A 16,412-nucleotide genomic window follows, 5' to 3' on the forward strand; every position below is an offset into this window, starting at 1 on the left:
AATGACTCAACACCGTAACATGAAAAAAAGATAGAAAACTATTACTTATGAAAACGTTTTTTGTTAGTTCATGAATATTTGGTGATTTTGAATTTCATGCATGCCATGTGCTCTCTGTCTGGTATTCACTATATTGAGCAGCGGCCAGTTTGTGCAAAAATCTCAACCCCGTCACACTCAACCCTGTTATGTTTTTGATTGTAACAGGGTTGTGAGATTGTGATGGGGTTGAGATTTTAATACTTTGGTTGTTAAGTTATCCAATTATTTAAATTAATTATTATTATATTCAATCACCATTCTTATACTGCATGCATGCTGAATGTGATTTATGTAACATGTTAAGGATGCAAGTAAGATGGCACCAACAACAGCAGCAGAAAGGCAAAGGAAGTATCGGGAACGCCTTAAAGCTGATCCTGAAAGAAGGGAGAGATACCTGCGGAGTGAGCGTGAGAGATGGAGAAAGAATGTAGAGGCAGGGAAGAAGAAAGCAATTAATGAACTGAGTAAAAGAGAACAGCGTAAGAAAAGAAAAATGTGGAGAGCAGCTTACCATAGGAGCAAGGAGAGGAAAGAAGTGCTCAAGAACATTAGCACTCCTCCACAGAGTCCTGATCAGGGAGATCACCCAGAGCAGCCTTCACAGCCAAGATCTTCAAGGTTAGGGCAATGGGTAGTTAACAGTGTTATAGTGAAAATGTCATTTTATGTCACTTTCACAGTGTCATTTTAGAAACAGGGAGGGCAGGAGGAAACGGCATAATTTTCCACACCCAAATCAACTTTTATTGCTTTATTTTATAGGCAACGTCTGGTGGCTCGGAAAAAGTACAGAACAGAAAAAAATAAACTCAAGAGGCAAATAGCGGAACTCCAGGAAAAACTTGAAAAAGAAAGAAAAAGCAAAGAAAAATACAAAAAAAGGTGCCAACGTTCAAAGAAATTTTCGGATTCCCCACAGTCGAAAATAACACGACTCACTTCAAATTGCTTCGTTAACCCCCAAATAAAAAAACTTACTTTTCCATGAATCACTCATTGAAGATATTAGGAATAAATACAAAAAAGCCACCAAGGACAGAGAAAGGCAACTGATTGCCAAAGTTGCGACAGGGAGAATTATAAAAAAATACAGGTTGCAAAAGTTTGCAAGTGACTCCCTCGGATTTTCAAACAAGAATTTTAGACGTCATGACAGTCTTCATTTTGAAAGAAAGATGACCAGCAGGTTCACTGAAGCCTTCAAAAAAAGAATCAAGGCGTTCTATCTCAGGGATGACGTGAGTAGAATGACCACAGGAACCAAACAAACACTCACAAAGGACAAATTAAAAATGCAGAAGAGGTTCCTGATGGACACGATAGAAAATATCCACAGAAGGTTTTTGGCAGAAAACCCAGACCAGATGATATCCTATTCCATTTTCTGTCATCTTCGCCCCTTTTGGGTTGTGAATCCAACACTCTCTGAACGTGACACATGCATGTGTAAGTTGCATGAAAATCTCAGCTTTCTGGCAGTGAAGCTCCGTCAGTTGAAACTCATTGAGACTGCCAACATTGAAGAGTTGATAGAGAAGGTTTGCTGCAACTCATCCAGCAAGAGTTGTATGTATGGAGAGTGTGCCCATTGCAAGGACAAAACTGTCCACATCACAAGTGCATACAACAGCACCGCAACCACATCATTTACCCAGTGGGTGATAGAGGAAAAGGAGAGAAAAGGCAACTGTCAAGGTGACAGTCAAGAAATCTGTGGAGGACACACAAGAGGACCTCATTGAGCTCTTCCAGAGCTTTGTAAAGAAATTTAAAATGCATCACTTTAATATCAAGCAGCAGTATGCCTTCTGCTGTGAGCTGAAGAACAACATGTCAGGGGACGAGGCTTTGATACATGTTGACTTCTCAGAAAACTACAGCTGTAAATACAGTTCTCAAGTTCAGGCGGTCCAGTTTGGGGCTTCACATCAGCAGGCCACCCTTCATACTGGTGTGTTGTATGTTGGTGGACTCTCAGAGCCTGTGAGCTTTAGCACCATCTCTCCCAGTAGACATAAAGGCCCTCCAGCAATATGGCAGCACCTAAATCCTGGGCTAGATTACCTTCAAGGCCAACATCCACAAGTGTCTGTGCTGCACTTTTTAAGCGACGGACCCTGTATGCAATACAAACAACGAGGAAACTTCTACCTTTTCACTACAGAACTGGACAGAAGAGGATTCAAGGCTGGTTCTTGGAATTTTTTTGAGGCTAGTCATGGAAAAGGAGCACCAGATGGTGTTGGGGGAGCCTTAAAAAGAGCAGCTGACATGATGGTAGCAAAGGGGCATGACATCCCAGATGCAGAAGAGTTATTCAGGGCCTTGTCTGAAACAAACACAAGTGTCAAACTGTTCTTTGTGAAAAGTGAAGATGTTGAGGAAGCTATGGAGAAAATGCCGAAGCAGATACCAGCTGTTCCTGGAACCATGAGAATTCACCAGGTCGTTACTGTAGCTCCGGGAGAGCTGATGGTTCGTGATGTAAGCTGCATGTGCACAACACGGAAGCAGTTTAACTGCAAGTGCTTTTGGCCAGAAGATAGAAACGGCTGTATCACAGACAGGCAGTGGGGGGGTCCAGAAAAAGAAATCCAGTGGGAAAGTCCAGAGCTGATTGGTAAATGGTGTATTCTCAGATATGATGATGATTTATATCCAGGCATCATTCTAAACATACAAACAACACAAGTCCAGGTCAAATGCATGCATCGTGTTGGGTTAAACCGATTCTTCTGGCCGCATAAGGATGATATCCTCTGGTACCTGTTTGATGATGTCCTTGAACTCATTCCACCCCCACAGGCTGTGACAAGGCGCCATGTGGAAGTCTTGAAAGAGGTGTGGAACCGACTCACAAGATGAATTCATAAAACAACCGGCACATTCATGATTATATACAGACACACTGATGCAGGCACACACATGCAAAAACACTCTGACATGGACACAGGCACTGATACAGACAGACACATTGAAATCGTTAACTGATTATTATTGTTATTAGTTCAACCAGTTCATCAAGTTTAATTGTATGTTATCGGAGCAAGGATGAGGTGACTTTTAGCACACCTCATGAGGCTCTCTTATGCCTAGACACACACACACACACACACACACGCATTATGTTACATTTGAGCAATTCACTTTACAATGTTTGCTAGTTGTTAATGTGCTGTTGTGGTTGTTTTAGATTAATAAAACTTGATTCTACGGTAATTTGTATCTGGTGTCCTTCCTATGGTTACAAAGTGAGATATAATGCTAATGGAAAGCCCTGTACATTGAATTTAAGAGTAAACAACTATTTATATGTAAAGCTGTATTTGTCTCTTCAACCCTGTTACCATCTTCAACCCTGTTATGCTAGTCTCAACCCCGTCATACCTACATTTTCATATATAATTTTCTTAAAATGTTGAAAAAATAATTTAATGTTTGCTGATTTCTGTCTAAAATATTGAGCGCTATCATCTGATCATTGATTTAGATTACAATTCTTAGTTAAACTAAATTTTTGATGAAAAATGAAAAGATTGCTTTCACTCATTAGTTACATTTCAGGATTTAAAAGGGTAAAAATGTGTGATTTTATGTCATTTTTCTATGTAAAATTATTGAATTAGTATGGGGGACATCTAACTAATGTAAACATATTGATTTCTTTAGAAATACATTTTATGATAATATTCAGAGAGCCTCCAAAATGTCCATAACAGGGTTGAAGAATTACAGTCACTATATCTTAAAAATTTGATCAATAATAAAAGAAAACTAATGCCTGAGATGGGAAAATACATTTTTCTGATAGTTAAATATATCCTTAATGATGTGGGATATACATATAAATAATACATTTTGGTAAAAAATGTGAAAATATCCAAGTCCAATTTTAGCTATTCTCGTGGAATGACTCTCACGGACCGGTACCGGTCCGAGGCCCGGGGGTTGGGGACCGCTGATTAAGAGGACCCGAGGGAAGCTCGGAAAGCTCAGCAGAAGTTATTTGGAGAGGAGAGTGACTGCTGTTGGTTGAAAAGAGGTAAAAAACTTGAGTGGTGTGGAAACATTATGGGTTCATGAGTCAGACGTGGATCAAGTAGACACAGTGTGTAAACTTTGCTACAGTGTCGTAGCTGCACCACAGAGCAACACTGCAAACTTCACTAAACATAGATGTTTACATTTTTCATTTCTTTCTTATATTGCAAACATTTGCACTGTTATCAGTATTTGCACTATTTTATATTATTTTTTGACAATCTTTAAAGTCATTATTCAACACATTGTTATTGTTAAATAAATATCGTCAAATAATCGAGATCTCAGTGGAAATAATCGTGATTATCATTGTTGCCATAATCGAGCAGCCCTACAATACAAGTACCAAAATATCAATATATCATCTCCAGGAAACTCTCGAAATCTTGATTTTATTACTAGAAGGTTTGCCGTGTGTCCCAGCACAGTCCCAGGAGACAAGGAGTCAGTCTAGGAGAGCTGGACAGGACTGCAGGAGGCCCCAACCCATCAGCAGGACCAGTATGTGCCCCTTTGTGCAAGGAGGAGCAGGATGAGCATGGCCTGAGCTACAAAACAACCTCCAGCAGCCTGTTGAGAAAGTCTCTGATCAAACAATCAGAAACAGACTTCATGAGGGTGGCCTGAGGGCCCACCGTCCTCGACTGGGCCCTGTGCTCACTGCCCGGCACTTCCACTGGCGTTTACCACAGAGTAGCAGGACTGGCAGGTCCACCACCTTCACAGATGAGAGCAGGTCTGAAAGCAGGGTCAGAAGACAACGTTAAGCTGCCTGTAGCATCATTCAGCATGTCAATGCCCGGCATCATGTTGCGAGAGTAGGAAATTCAACAGAACCCCTCTGGGACGTCTTGTTTCAGTCCCAGGTTGCACCTCGGGCTCAGTCACTGGTCTGGGGGAGATCTCCCAGGACTCCATTCGTCGTCTCATTAGGAGCTACCCAGATGCTGTCAGGCATGCATATAGTAGCATGCAGTGGCATGCATGCAAACACGCATGCAAACAAAATGGACCAACCCGCTGCATCATTTTTGTTGTGTTGCTGAAGAAGAAGCTCAGCGAAGTCTTTGAGTTCATCGAGATTCGATTACATCTTCCACCAGCTGAACAATAAGTGTGATATCTAATGTCAGCCCCTCTGAAGTGAAGAGTTTTGGTAAATAACTGTCTTTCTACTGACAGAAACTGATACGAATGCAAGGGAGCCACAGCACAGTTGGCTTTTTGTTCGAGAGTCATGACTTTTTCTCTCAGTGAAAAAGCTCATGTTCTGTTTCCTACACCTACACTCACAGCCGACGGCAGAGCTGACGTGAAATGAGCCTCACAGACCAGAAACAGTGTCCAGCCACGGTAGGTGTGATTTCTCCCAGTAATGTCTGTAAAGGTGAAGCACCTTCTTTAAACAGAGCATATAAATGCGTGTTGTCGTCACCTGTTACATCCATGTTTTGTATTGTTTCGTTTGGAAAAGGCCCGGCATGTTTTATCCCACCATAAAACCTTTATTTTAGAAGGTGAGACGTTTGGCTGAGACTGGAGTGACAAAGCTTTCCTTTCTGGCATTTCACTTTGACTTCGTGCACTCAACAAGCTGCCGAGTGCTGGAACAAACCGTTTTTTCCTTTCTTCATTGATGTCTTTGCCCTTCTGCTCCTGTGCTGAAAATAAACCATCACGCTGTGAGGCGCGCGCCTGATTTTCATATGAGCAACAAAGAGAACGAAAGATGCAAAGGACTCATTCACTGTCATGCTGCTTTCAGGGAGACATACAGTATTAATGCTGCCCTGCTGTCTGACTGAAGGAGCGGCTGTATTTGCATCTGTGTTTGTTGTTCTGTAACGGTGAGAGGCCATGGTTGGTAGCTTGGCTGAAGCTATGGAGGTCAAAGCAATCCAGCTGTTCTGCAGCTTGGAAAACTTGGGTTCCTCTTGTTTCACAGTTATTGCACGTGCACACGGTGCTGCGTAAAGCACACAGAGGATGCAGTGAAAGTAAATGCTGCACTGGCTCTCAGGGTTTGAGTTCTTTCTGGAAAACTCAAATAAAATACAGCCTCAATTTCAAAAGAGTTAGAATGCAGCGTCACATGTAAATGCAAAAACCTGTTTGACTTGAGGTAACTAATTATTTACATGTTACATGAATTCAATTGAGTTTTATTTACACAGCACCAAATCACAACAACAGTCGCCTCAAGGTGCTTTATACTGTAAGGTCGACCCTGCAATAATAGATACAGAGAAAAACCCAACAATCATATGACCCCCTATGAGCAGCACTTTGGCGACAGTGGGAAGGAAAAACTCCCTTTTAACAGGAAGAAACCTCCAGCAGAACCAGGCTCAGGGAGGGGCGGGGCCATCTGCTGTGATTGGTTGGGGTGAGAGAAGGAAGACGGGATAAAGACATGCTGTGGAAGAGAGACAGAGGTTAATAACAGATATGATTCAACACAGAGAGGTCTGTTAATACATAGTGAGCGAGAAAGGTGACTGGAAAGGAAAAACCCAATGCATCATGGGAATCCCCCGGCAGCCTACATCTATTGCAGCATAACTAAGGGAGGATTCAGGGTCACCTGGTCCAGCCCTAACTATATGCTTTAGCAAAAAGGAAAGTTTGAAGCCTAATCTTAAAAGTAGAGATAGTGTCTGTCTCCCGAATCCAAACTGGAAGCTGGTTCCACAGAAGAGGGGCCTGAAAACTGAAGGCTCTGCCTCCCATTCTACTTTTAAATACTCTAGGAACAACAAGTAGGCCTGCAGAGCGAGAGCGAAGTGCTCTAATAGGGTGATATGGTACTATAGAAACCTAGAAGTAATAAATGCATGAACTAGTTTTTCAGCGTCACTGTGAGACAGGATATTTCTAATTTTAGAGATGTTCAGCAGTCTTATATACCATATTTTCTGGATTATAGGGAGCACTGTTGATTTTTGAGAAAATTAAAGGATTTTAAGTGCGCCCTATAGTCCAGAAAAATACGGTATTTGTTTAATATGTGCATTGAAGGACATATCCTGGTCTGACTTAAAAAAAACTGCATCAAGTTCAAAATGTGCCAATATATTCCTTAAAATGCTGCATCCCAACAGCCTCCCTGTGTTTGGCCGTTGGATTGTATAAAAGACTTTTCTGCTCCTTCATTTGTACGAGTTGTGCTGCACATCCAGTCAAAGTCTCCAGAGCTGAAACGATGTCTGCAGATGTATATATCTTTGAGCAATAAGTAGCTCATATTACTCAACAAACCTGATGGTTGCTGGCTCACCTTCTCTTCTCACAATGAGGTGATATATCTGGCTGCAACATTAAAAATTGATCTACTCAGATAACAAAAACTTTCATTCTGCATTGAAGGACCGAGAAACTGTTTCACGTTAAAAGCTTGCTTACGGGCTGCCTTCCCCTCACGATGTGTGTGCGTCACCAGCAAGCTCTGTCCTCTCTCTCTTTTCACTTTCGCTGACTGTAATTACAGATCTCTGCAGCAGCAGCTTCCCAGGTGGACCAACTCTCACGAGAGCCCTCCTTCAATTTCCTCGTCAGATTGGACTGCTGTCTGATCAGATCTGGAAATGTGAGGTGCGTGGCGTTCCCAGCATGCACGGCGATGTGAATATACCTGTATTTATATTAAATTGCTAATGAAATCCAATTTATTTTATCCATGTCTGCTTGGTGCAAATATCATATGAAAACACGCGGACTGCAGATGCTTTCTAGTTTAATTTCCCTCATCCTGCACTTGAGGGAAAACAACGCTGGCCAATCAGGGCAGGATGAGTTTCTTGGGAGAGTTGGCAGCCACACTGATTTAGTGTTTGGGAAAAGTGCTTTTTGTATACGTGAAAACCACGAGAGGAAAATGTGCTGATTGCTTAACCCAGACTGGCATTTAAACGAGTGAGTGGACGTAATATCAGTGCAGCATTTCTTCAAAAGCTTTATATGTTCAGGCTCATACATGATGTCCTGTTCAGACCATTTCCTCTGGTTTGCTGCAGGTTTGACAAAATTTGAGCTAACCATATTACTTATGACATCAGCTGCCTCACTGTTGTGACTGCCTACCTTATAGCCTTAGTTTAGGACAAATGAGCAAAAATGGGCTCATTCAAACTTTTTATGATGTCATAGAGAGCCAAGAGCAGAAAAATCTGGCTGAAAACGAGTTTTCAGAGCCGGAGGTTTTGGTCCATTATTAGAAACTGTCCATGCTCATTGAGTCTACATTATTATGTCATAGTTACTGTATTTTTGGTTTCGGTTAGTAGCTCATTTAAATATGTTTTTCTGTTACTCATGATAAGTCAGAGTGGGTCTTGTTCAATTTTTTATTTGCTACTATTACCAACAAATGAATCTCTAATGGTAACAGACGTAACTTCTGTTAACTTTCCAATTTCCTCGACTAAACCAGTTCAAGGTTACAGGGAGCTGGAGCTTCCTGTCACGGGGTAAAAGGTGAGGTAAACCCTGGACCGGTTGCCGGGCTGTCGCAGAGCTGACACGAAGAGACAGACAACTATTCACATTCAGATCCACGGCCTGTTTAGACTCAACAGTTAACCTAACATGCACGACTTTGTACTGTGGGAGGAAAACAGCGAGATCCTCTGCAAGCAGTGACAAAACATGTGAACTCCACATCGAAGGGCGCCAGTCTGCCAGTGAGTTTAAATCCAGGACTTTCTTGCTGTGAGGCAACCATGCTAACCACTGTGCCACTGTGCCACGTCCTTTTTTACTTTACCAGTCATGAAAGCTCAGCATCAACAGCCTGTTCTGTCCCTAAACTGCCCGTGCTGACACGACTGTTATAATGAAAATCTTCTTGTCATACTAGAAGATACTTGTCATTCTGTCATACTTGTCATAGTAGACTGAAGATTTCTGCAAACAGAATATCAACCGAAAAATAATGCTACATGCTGAGAAAGAATCTGAGAGCCATATTAAATGGATCAATTACATAAATAACCCAGAGTACAGCCTTAATCCAAACAAAGACTTTCAAACCAAACTTTTCAAACAAAAGCCAAAAATGACGACGTGTGCACTGTGCATCACTAGTGCATGAAGTAAAGGTAAAATTCAAAATTAAAGGTTCATCTTTTTAAATGGTGGCTTATATTTGTATAAAGCATTTACAGTCGTGATCCAAACATAAAACTGGTCTGCTGGTGCATCGTTTTGACAATGTTACGTAAAGAAATCAAGCAAAGACTACATCCTGGACGACGCTGATTAGCATGCAAGCACTCCTTGCTAACAAACAACCTAGCAGTAGTGAAACTTGGAAAATAGCAATAAAAACTACAAACACAGAACATAAAAGCTGTGCCTTACGACCAACACCGAATTGTTTCAGAAGGTTCAGCTTTTAATTTCAAAGTACATATTCTATGTTCCTGGTTTTTGTTGCATTGCTGCTAGCAAACAAAGCAATCACAACAAGGTTTTTGCTAACCACTTGCTAGCTGGTTTGGAAACATGCATTTGTTATGCAGGGTTCTCACTGACCTGTTTCTAGGCCTTCAGTTGAGGTTTGACAGTTGATTTCATAGTGACTACCAGCGAACTCCAGCAACCACTCCAACAAGGCTGAGAGGACACATTTTGCCTGGCACTGAGTGGTTGGTTATGAAACTTAACCACATCTGGATCTTAAGGAACCACACAGAGTCCATCCGGTCGTTAAGTCTGACGTCACTAGCCGTGTCTGGGCCTAAACTCCGCTGCAGGTCCATATATCAAACGATCACTATGGCATTACTGAGAGTTGAAAAACTGTCTAAAGTCTTTCATCTTTAATAAAATGATCAGCGTTCTGCTCTACCAGGTGTAACAATTGAGTTTAACATCCAGGCATCCATGAAAACGGAATTTATGACATTTAACGGAGTTAGAAGTTAGCAGGAAGTTAGCTCGCTAGCTTCTATCTAAATACAATATAACATATCCTGACTGCGGGGTTTTGGAAACAAATTCAAACGTACAGCTCTGTTATCACTTCCAACATAAATGAAGACAGAAAACTAAACAGCAGTGACATTTGTAGGGTTACTGACGTTTGGCTAGCTGGTATATAATGATGTGCTACGTGACCGCTAGCGACACAGCTATGTTAGCATAATATAAACAAGCTAACTTTTTTCCACTCGATAAAAGTTAACGTGAGTGTTCTCGGTGGTCAGGAACAAATGTAATCGCATGGCAGGATGCTGTAAAAGGACCAAACTTCAGCCAGGAGAACAACTGAGATAATCCATCCACAATACGAGGTTAGTCATTCATATACTGCTGTATGGGCTGGACTGTAGTTAGCTTAAACTGAGCTTAAATAAATGATTAGCGGTAATAAAAGCCGAGGGAGGTCAACAGTGATCACTGACTATTTTAGGAGCTTTTTGAGATTAAATAGAAGAAAATACAAAACATTAAACATGTTAACAACACAAAAGCCATATTAAACGCAGACTACTTTAGGCCCGGAAGTAGGATTCGTCACGTCATCACTTAACGACCGGATAGTTGGCCTAAAATGTGCCAGTTTACGGCCTAAACTGGTCCAAAATCGCACAATGATTGAAGCGGGCTTTAAAACTTTGCTTTGGCGAGCCACTGTCAGAGTACGGTTCAAAAAGCTGTTTATGGACATTCTTGTCACAGAGATTAAAAAGCATTTCTAACAACATCTTCGACAGCCTTGAGACTACAGTATGAGCCACAAGCATCCAAACTATTTTAAGCCTTAAAATCTTTCCTTTAGCTTTCCTGCTAGAAATACCCAGGAATTACACCCAGCCTCAGTGTGAAGGCCACCCTGCAGACACATTTGAAATAGCTCCCATTGATTTGACCCTTTTAGTGATACTGTTTATTCTAAAAGGTCTATGGAGGCAGACATCCAGGAAGCCGGCACCACTGAAGAGCTCGACAGTGGGCGACACTTTTATTGTTGATTTAAGTTCCTTAAACAGATGAGTCAGTGGTGAGCAGCTGTCAGCGGTGGTTTGCAGTTTGTTTTTAGACCCGTAGCTGCAGCACCCAAGGAGAAATACTGGGATTGACATTTAAAAGAAAAATCCATAGAATGATGACTCACTCGAGAAACAGCACTTGGTGATATGTGCATCCTTTGCTGTTACAGTATTTAGCTTAGAAATGTGGCCCTACTGCTTATGAATTACTGTAATACACGTTTTGCGTGTTAGTCAAATTCACATAGAGGATATGATGCAAAAATAATACCTAAGAGGACATTCGTTACTGTGATTAGCAGAGAAACTGTGAGGTTGTCAGCAGCTCAGACTAAGAAAGCATCATGTCTCTGTGCTCTCGTGTTGCAGCTACGCTGTGTGGAAACAGCCAGGAGCAGATGTGCAGACGTCCACCTCCAACTTTCCTGCCAGTCTGCCTTCTCTTTGTATCCCTCCACAGCACTAACATGTCTGTCAAAAGGCTCTGAGGATGAAGGAGAGACACCACACCTCATTACTCTTGGATCTCTGGAGTACTACTCTCTGGATTTTCTCTGTATCTATGAAGCGCCTTGAGGCGACATTTGTTGTGATTTGGCGCTATATAAATAAAATTGAATTGAATTTAATTTAATTGAATTACTACAAACAGCAACAATAAATGTTTCCATCTCGTACTTTCTCTCTCAAACTGTGACTTAACGAGAACAGAAAACGCCAAAAACGCTGTAAAAACCAAACAAATAAATAAGATATTCATGCTTTGTTTTTGGCTGTTGTTCCACAATCATGATCCACTCTACGGTATCTTGATGTCATTGAAACATTTGTTATTCCAAACACAAACGTTCATAATTAGTGACAGTGGGGTTGTAGTGGCGAATTTCTGTCCCAAGCCTCGAAAAAATAATTCTTCCACTTCTTAATGTGAGCTGTTCAGATTTATTTCTGACTCGTACATACAAACAAAAGATGTCACGGTCAAAAAACTATTTGCTGCTACAGCGCACATTTCCATTGCCGTCCTGGCTCACTCTAACCTGCTACCACACATTCGCTGTAATGTTTTCTTACCCGACACAAATTAAACGCGCAGCATTTATTCTCTAACAACGTATTATACAAAATCAAACATGTAACATAATAACTGAAACAGTATCAAAAATATTTCTCTATAGATTGGCTCTAACAGGGTTTTTTCCTGTTTCGTGGAGCAGGTGATGCACTTTGTTTTAACGTGAAGAAATCTCTGCTCTTATTGTGAAATTGGATTTCAGATGTTTTAAAATCTAAACTGAAAAATAACTTGACATTAATATCAAACATACTGTAGGTCTCCACACAGCGTAAGTCATTAATGACTTGTTATCTTGCTCTAATATGAAGCTTCTAATCTTATTGATTGTGTCTATGTTTTAATCTGATCTCAGTCTTCAAATTAGTCCGAATAGTTAGGGCCGGCTGACTCGTTAACAGCATGCAGGTGTGTCTGCGAACACTTGTTTACAGGCGCCTTCAGGCCTGGTGGGTGTGGCCAATCCCCTAGCAGGGCCACACCCCTGCAACACCTGCTGCTGATCAGCAGGTGTTGCAGCGTTTTTGGCTGATTTAGGAGAATCTTGGAGCTCCCACTGATGTGGGATTGTTGTGTGAGACTCCATGTTGGTCTTCCAGTTTAGCTTAAGTCAGCGAGTGCATGCCTGCAACAGCTGAGTGTCCTGACTGCTGCGTTTATTGTTTCCTGCAGGATGTGCGTGCAAAGCCAGAGAGCAGCGAGCACGGGGAGTGCAGACACACGGGAGTCAGAGGAGAGCACGGGGATTTATTGTTGTTTTTTCCATTCACTGTAAATAAACCTGCATTTGGGTCGTCCTTCCTCTCACCCCCACGGTCGACCGTGACAGTGCGTGCATTTGCATCATCTGAATAAGCCCACACGTCACGTGGTAATAACAGCTGTAAAGGTTTTGGGTAAAGACGGGCAGTCATAGAGACAGAGCGCATCATACTTTTTAAACTATGGAGAGGAAACCGATGGCCCGACAACATGCAACCACGGGCTAAATCAGTACGATCAGCGTGATGGGCGGTGGGGGGGAACTCCTCTGATTTCAGGAACTTATCTGGTTGGATATATGCAGAAAGATGAGTGGACACGTGTGGGAAACTAGACACAGCTGAACTAAATCTGGTAACAGGACATGGGGAAGTCAATCTAACACGAGACAAATGGCTATCAGCATAAAACAGGAAGTTGTGTAACATAGACGATAGAGCTAGTATAACTAAACCACCAGAAACCAGAACACAAAGTAATAATAACTAAAGACTAAACTTTTTTCTAACTTCTTTCTCCAGAAAGGCTCATTCTGTAGTGTTTACCAGCTTATACACGCTCACCAGCCACTTTGCACCAGCTGCACATCTGTGATATCACAGACACATCGAATCATCCGGAGCTGCTCTGTCAGATTGAGACGTGTTATTTGAATAAAGTTGTTCTCATGTTCAGTTTGAGAGCTTTGTGACAGGTCATCGTGTCATGAACTCTGAACTTTATTTGGGAGTTGTGCTCTTGGCTAACTCCTGCCACAGCAGCTTCATTTTAGATGGTGTTGGTTTGTTAAATCTTATTTTTATATACAGACGTCATGAATTTGTTCTTCTTGTGACAGAGGGCCACTTAGAAAGGAAGCCAAAGTGTACAAAGGAATTAAACAGTGATCAAACATATATGGAAGCTTCTGACTCTCACATTTAGACAGAGTTACTGAGCTAAAACTTGTAGGTTTGTCTTAATCAATGGCCGAGAAAATGTATCTTAATAAAAACCTGAAAGATTTGCAGAGGTGCCCGTCGCACCGCAGCAGGCTGCGTGGCCTGTTCTTCCCTAACATATTATTATGATACATCACAGCTGTCAGAACGATGGACTTGCTCCGTGTCCAAGCCTGTTCCTTCAGAAAGATAAATGCTTCTGCAGTTCTGGCTAACAGGCTTTATTTTTCAGATCAATACAATAGTGCAATTTAAAATCTGATCATTTAGCTCCAAAGCACAATATAACAAGAAGCGTTTTTGATCCATTGTACCGTATGAGCGGTGAAACACTCGCTGTTTATGCATTGCCCCTCTGTTGTCTCGAGATGCCCTTGTATGTAATTGCCACGGTGCTTTGATTCTTATTACTTGCTCAGCTGTAACAGGGGGATGGGAAGTTTGGGGGGGGGGGGGGGGGGTCAGCAGTGTTTTTAGAAATGGAAATTACCTTTCATAACAGCAACAATCGTACTGAGATCTCCACAAGATCATTAATATTCATCAAGAACATAACACATCTTATGCAAAACAGCACAGGCTGGAGTGGCTTTTAAAAAGAAATATGATGAATTTACATGGAGCACATGAACAGGCACCGGCTGGGTGTAGGTGCATGCTGGGGCTGCAGGCTGGTTTAGCTTTAGCTGCAGCTCATTTGATCCGATGGCACTTTAAGTCATGGCGTGCTCACAACTTCTTTTGAAACAATGAATGCGTCGCAGAGAAGTGGAGGGGCAGCAGCATTTGTTGCTGTTCTTTCACTGCACAGTGTCCGGCTCTGCTTCTCTGCAGCTGCCTGAGACTGTCTTCACTTCAGAGTCGTGTCTGCTTAGTTCAGCAATCCAGTGCCTCGCATGCAGCTTTCCTGCCTTATCAGACAAGAAGGAGTCTGTGTGTGTGTGTGTGTGTGTGTGTGTGTGTGTGTGTGTGTGTGTGTGTGTGTGTGTGTGAGCTCCCATATCATAACATATCCAACCACAAGTTGCCTCTTTGTGAAGTTCTGCAGAGTCGTTCAGCTACTGGAGGATATCCGTTATCTAATCCTTCACCAATATTTATTATGTAAAACCTGCTGTTTGCATTGATGCTCTTAGTCTAAGGTGAACACTTTGATGAATTAAATGTAATGAGAAACACTTCTAGAACCCAATTTATTCAATTATGAGAGCCACTGGCTTTAAAACTCCTTTTAATTGAGATACATTGTTTCCATCTACTGTCCATTTATTGCTGCCTGTGCGTTCTCCCATTGGCGTGTGTGTGTGTTTCCTGTCAGGGAGACAAATCTAAAATTTATCGTGAAAATAGGCCACAAATCTTTTTCGTTTTCAATTGTTATTGGACTCTAACGTGATTTTCCTGAAGAAGAAAAGGCCCCAGATGACTTTTATACGGTAATATTCAGCGAAGTGGCTCAGAAATAAATGACTGTTGAATCCATGTAAAGTTATTATGCTAAGCCTGTTCAGCACCCTTGAGAAGAGCCATGAAAATAGGCTGCACTAAACTCAGCACTATTACCTAGTGCGGTCGTGACAAACGTGATGCAGACAGACCTTTGAGACTGTTTGACTTCTGATGGTGTTGGTGGAGATACTGTGAGGAAGACGTGGTCGTGTTCTTGCTTTACATCGTCTCTCAGAAGGTTCAGAGCTCAGTTACATTTGTCTTCATTTGTCATCAAGATGGTTTTTTGGTGAACATTTGTGTTCTTTTTGGGCAGCAGTGGTTTTCTCCACTTTTGCATCTTTTTGTTATTGTTGAATCATGAACTCTGACCTCAACTGAGACGTGTGAAGCCTCCGGTTCCTCCGGTTCTAGGCTCTTTTGCGACTGCCTAGATGATTGGCTGATGTGCTCTTGGACTAATTTTAGTAGGTCAGTCACTCCTGGGAAGTGTCACCAATCTTTCAAGTGTTCTCCATTTGTGGATAACGGCTCCCACTGTGGGTCCCAAAACCTTACGAATGGCTTTGTCATCCAATCCAGGTTGATAGATGTCAACGACTTTGTTTCTCAGCTGTTTTTTTTTTTTGGCGTGATATATCATAACATCATGTTTTGCTTTGCAAGATATTTTAGCCCACTTCACTTTGTCAGACAGGTTTTGTCACAATACGGCTGTGTGCAGGCAAGAGTAGGACCCAAACGCAAACTCGCAGAGACAAAAAGTAAACTCAAAAACAGCTTTATTGCTGGTGTGGGACACGAAGAACAATACAAAACTAAACTGGGAAACTAAAGCACAAAGAGCCATAGGGAAAAATCACACAGCTATGAGGGAGGACGCAACACTGACAAAGAGAAACACGGGGCTTAAATACACTGAGCGATAACGAGGGGGAAGAGCACAGCTGGGAGTAATTAGGCAGGACGAGACAAGGGAAGCAAAACTAGAAACATTAACATAGGACAGAAAGTAAAACAGGAAACACACTGACGGAGCTCAAGACATGTAAACTTAACAGACTGGGGAGACAGAACATAGGGACCTGAAACATGGGACAGAAAGAC

At 41.9% G+C, this 16,412-nt stretch overlaps 1 protein-coding gene across 1 annotated transcript; it reads left to right on the forward strand.

The window, feature by feature from the left end:
• The first annotated feature begins 212 nt into the window (after positions 1–212).
• LOC146501244 (uncharacterized) lies at positions 213–2,961 on the forward strand. The gene has a single exon (XM_085132256.1). The coding sequence runs from the start codon at positions 1,819–1,821 to the stop codon at positions 2,908–2,910; it is 1,092 nt and encodes a 363-aa protein (XP_084988382.1). The 5' UTR covers positions 213–1,818; the 3' UTR covers positions 2,911–2,961.
• Positions 2,962–16,412: the final 13,451 nt, after the last annotated feature.

This window comes from Neolamprologus multifasciatus, chromosome 15 (assembly GCF_963576455.1).
Source record: "Neolamprologus multifasciatus chromosome 15, fNeoMul1.2, whole genome shotgun sequence".
Classification (NCBI taxonomy): domain Eukaryota; kingdom Metazoa; phylum Chordata; class Actinopteri; order Cichliformes; family Cichlidae; genus Neolamprologus; species Neolamprologus multifasciatus.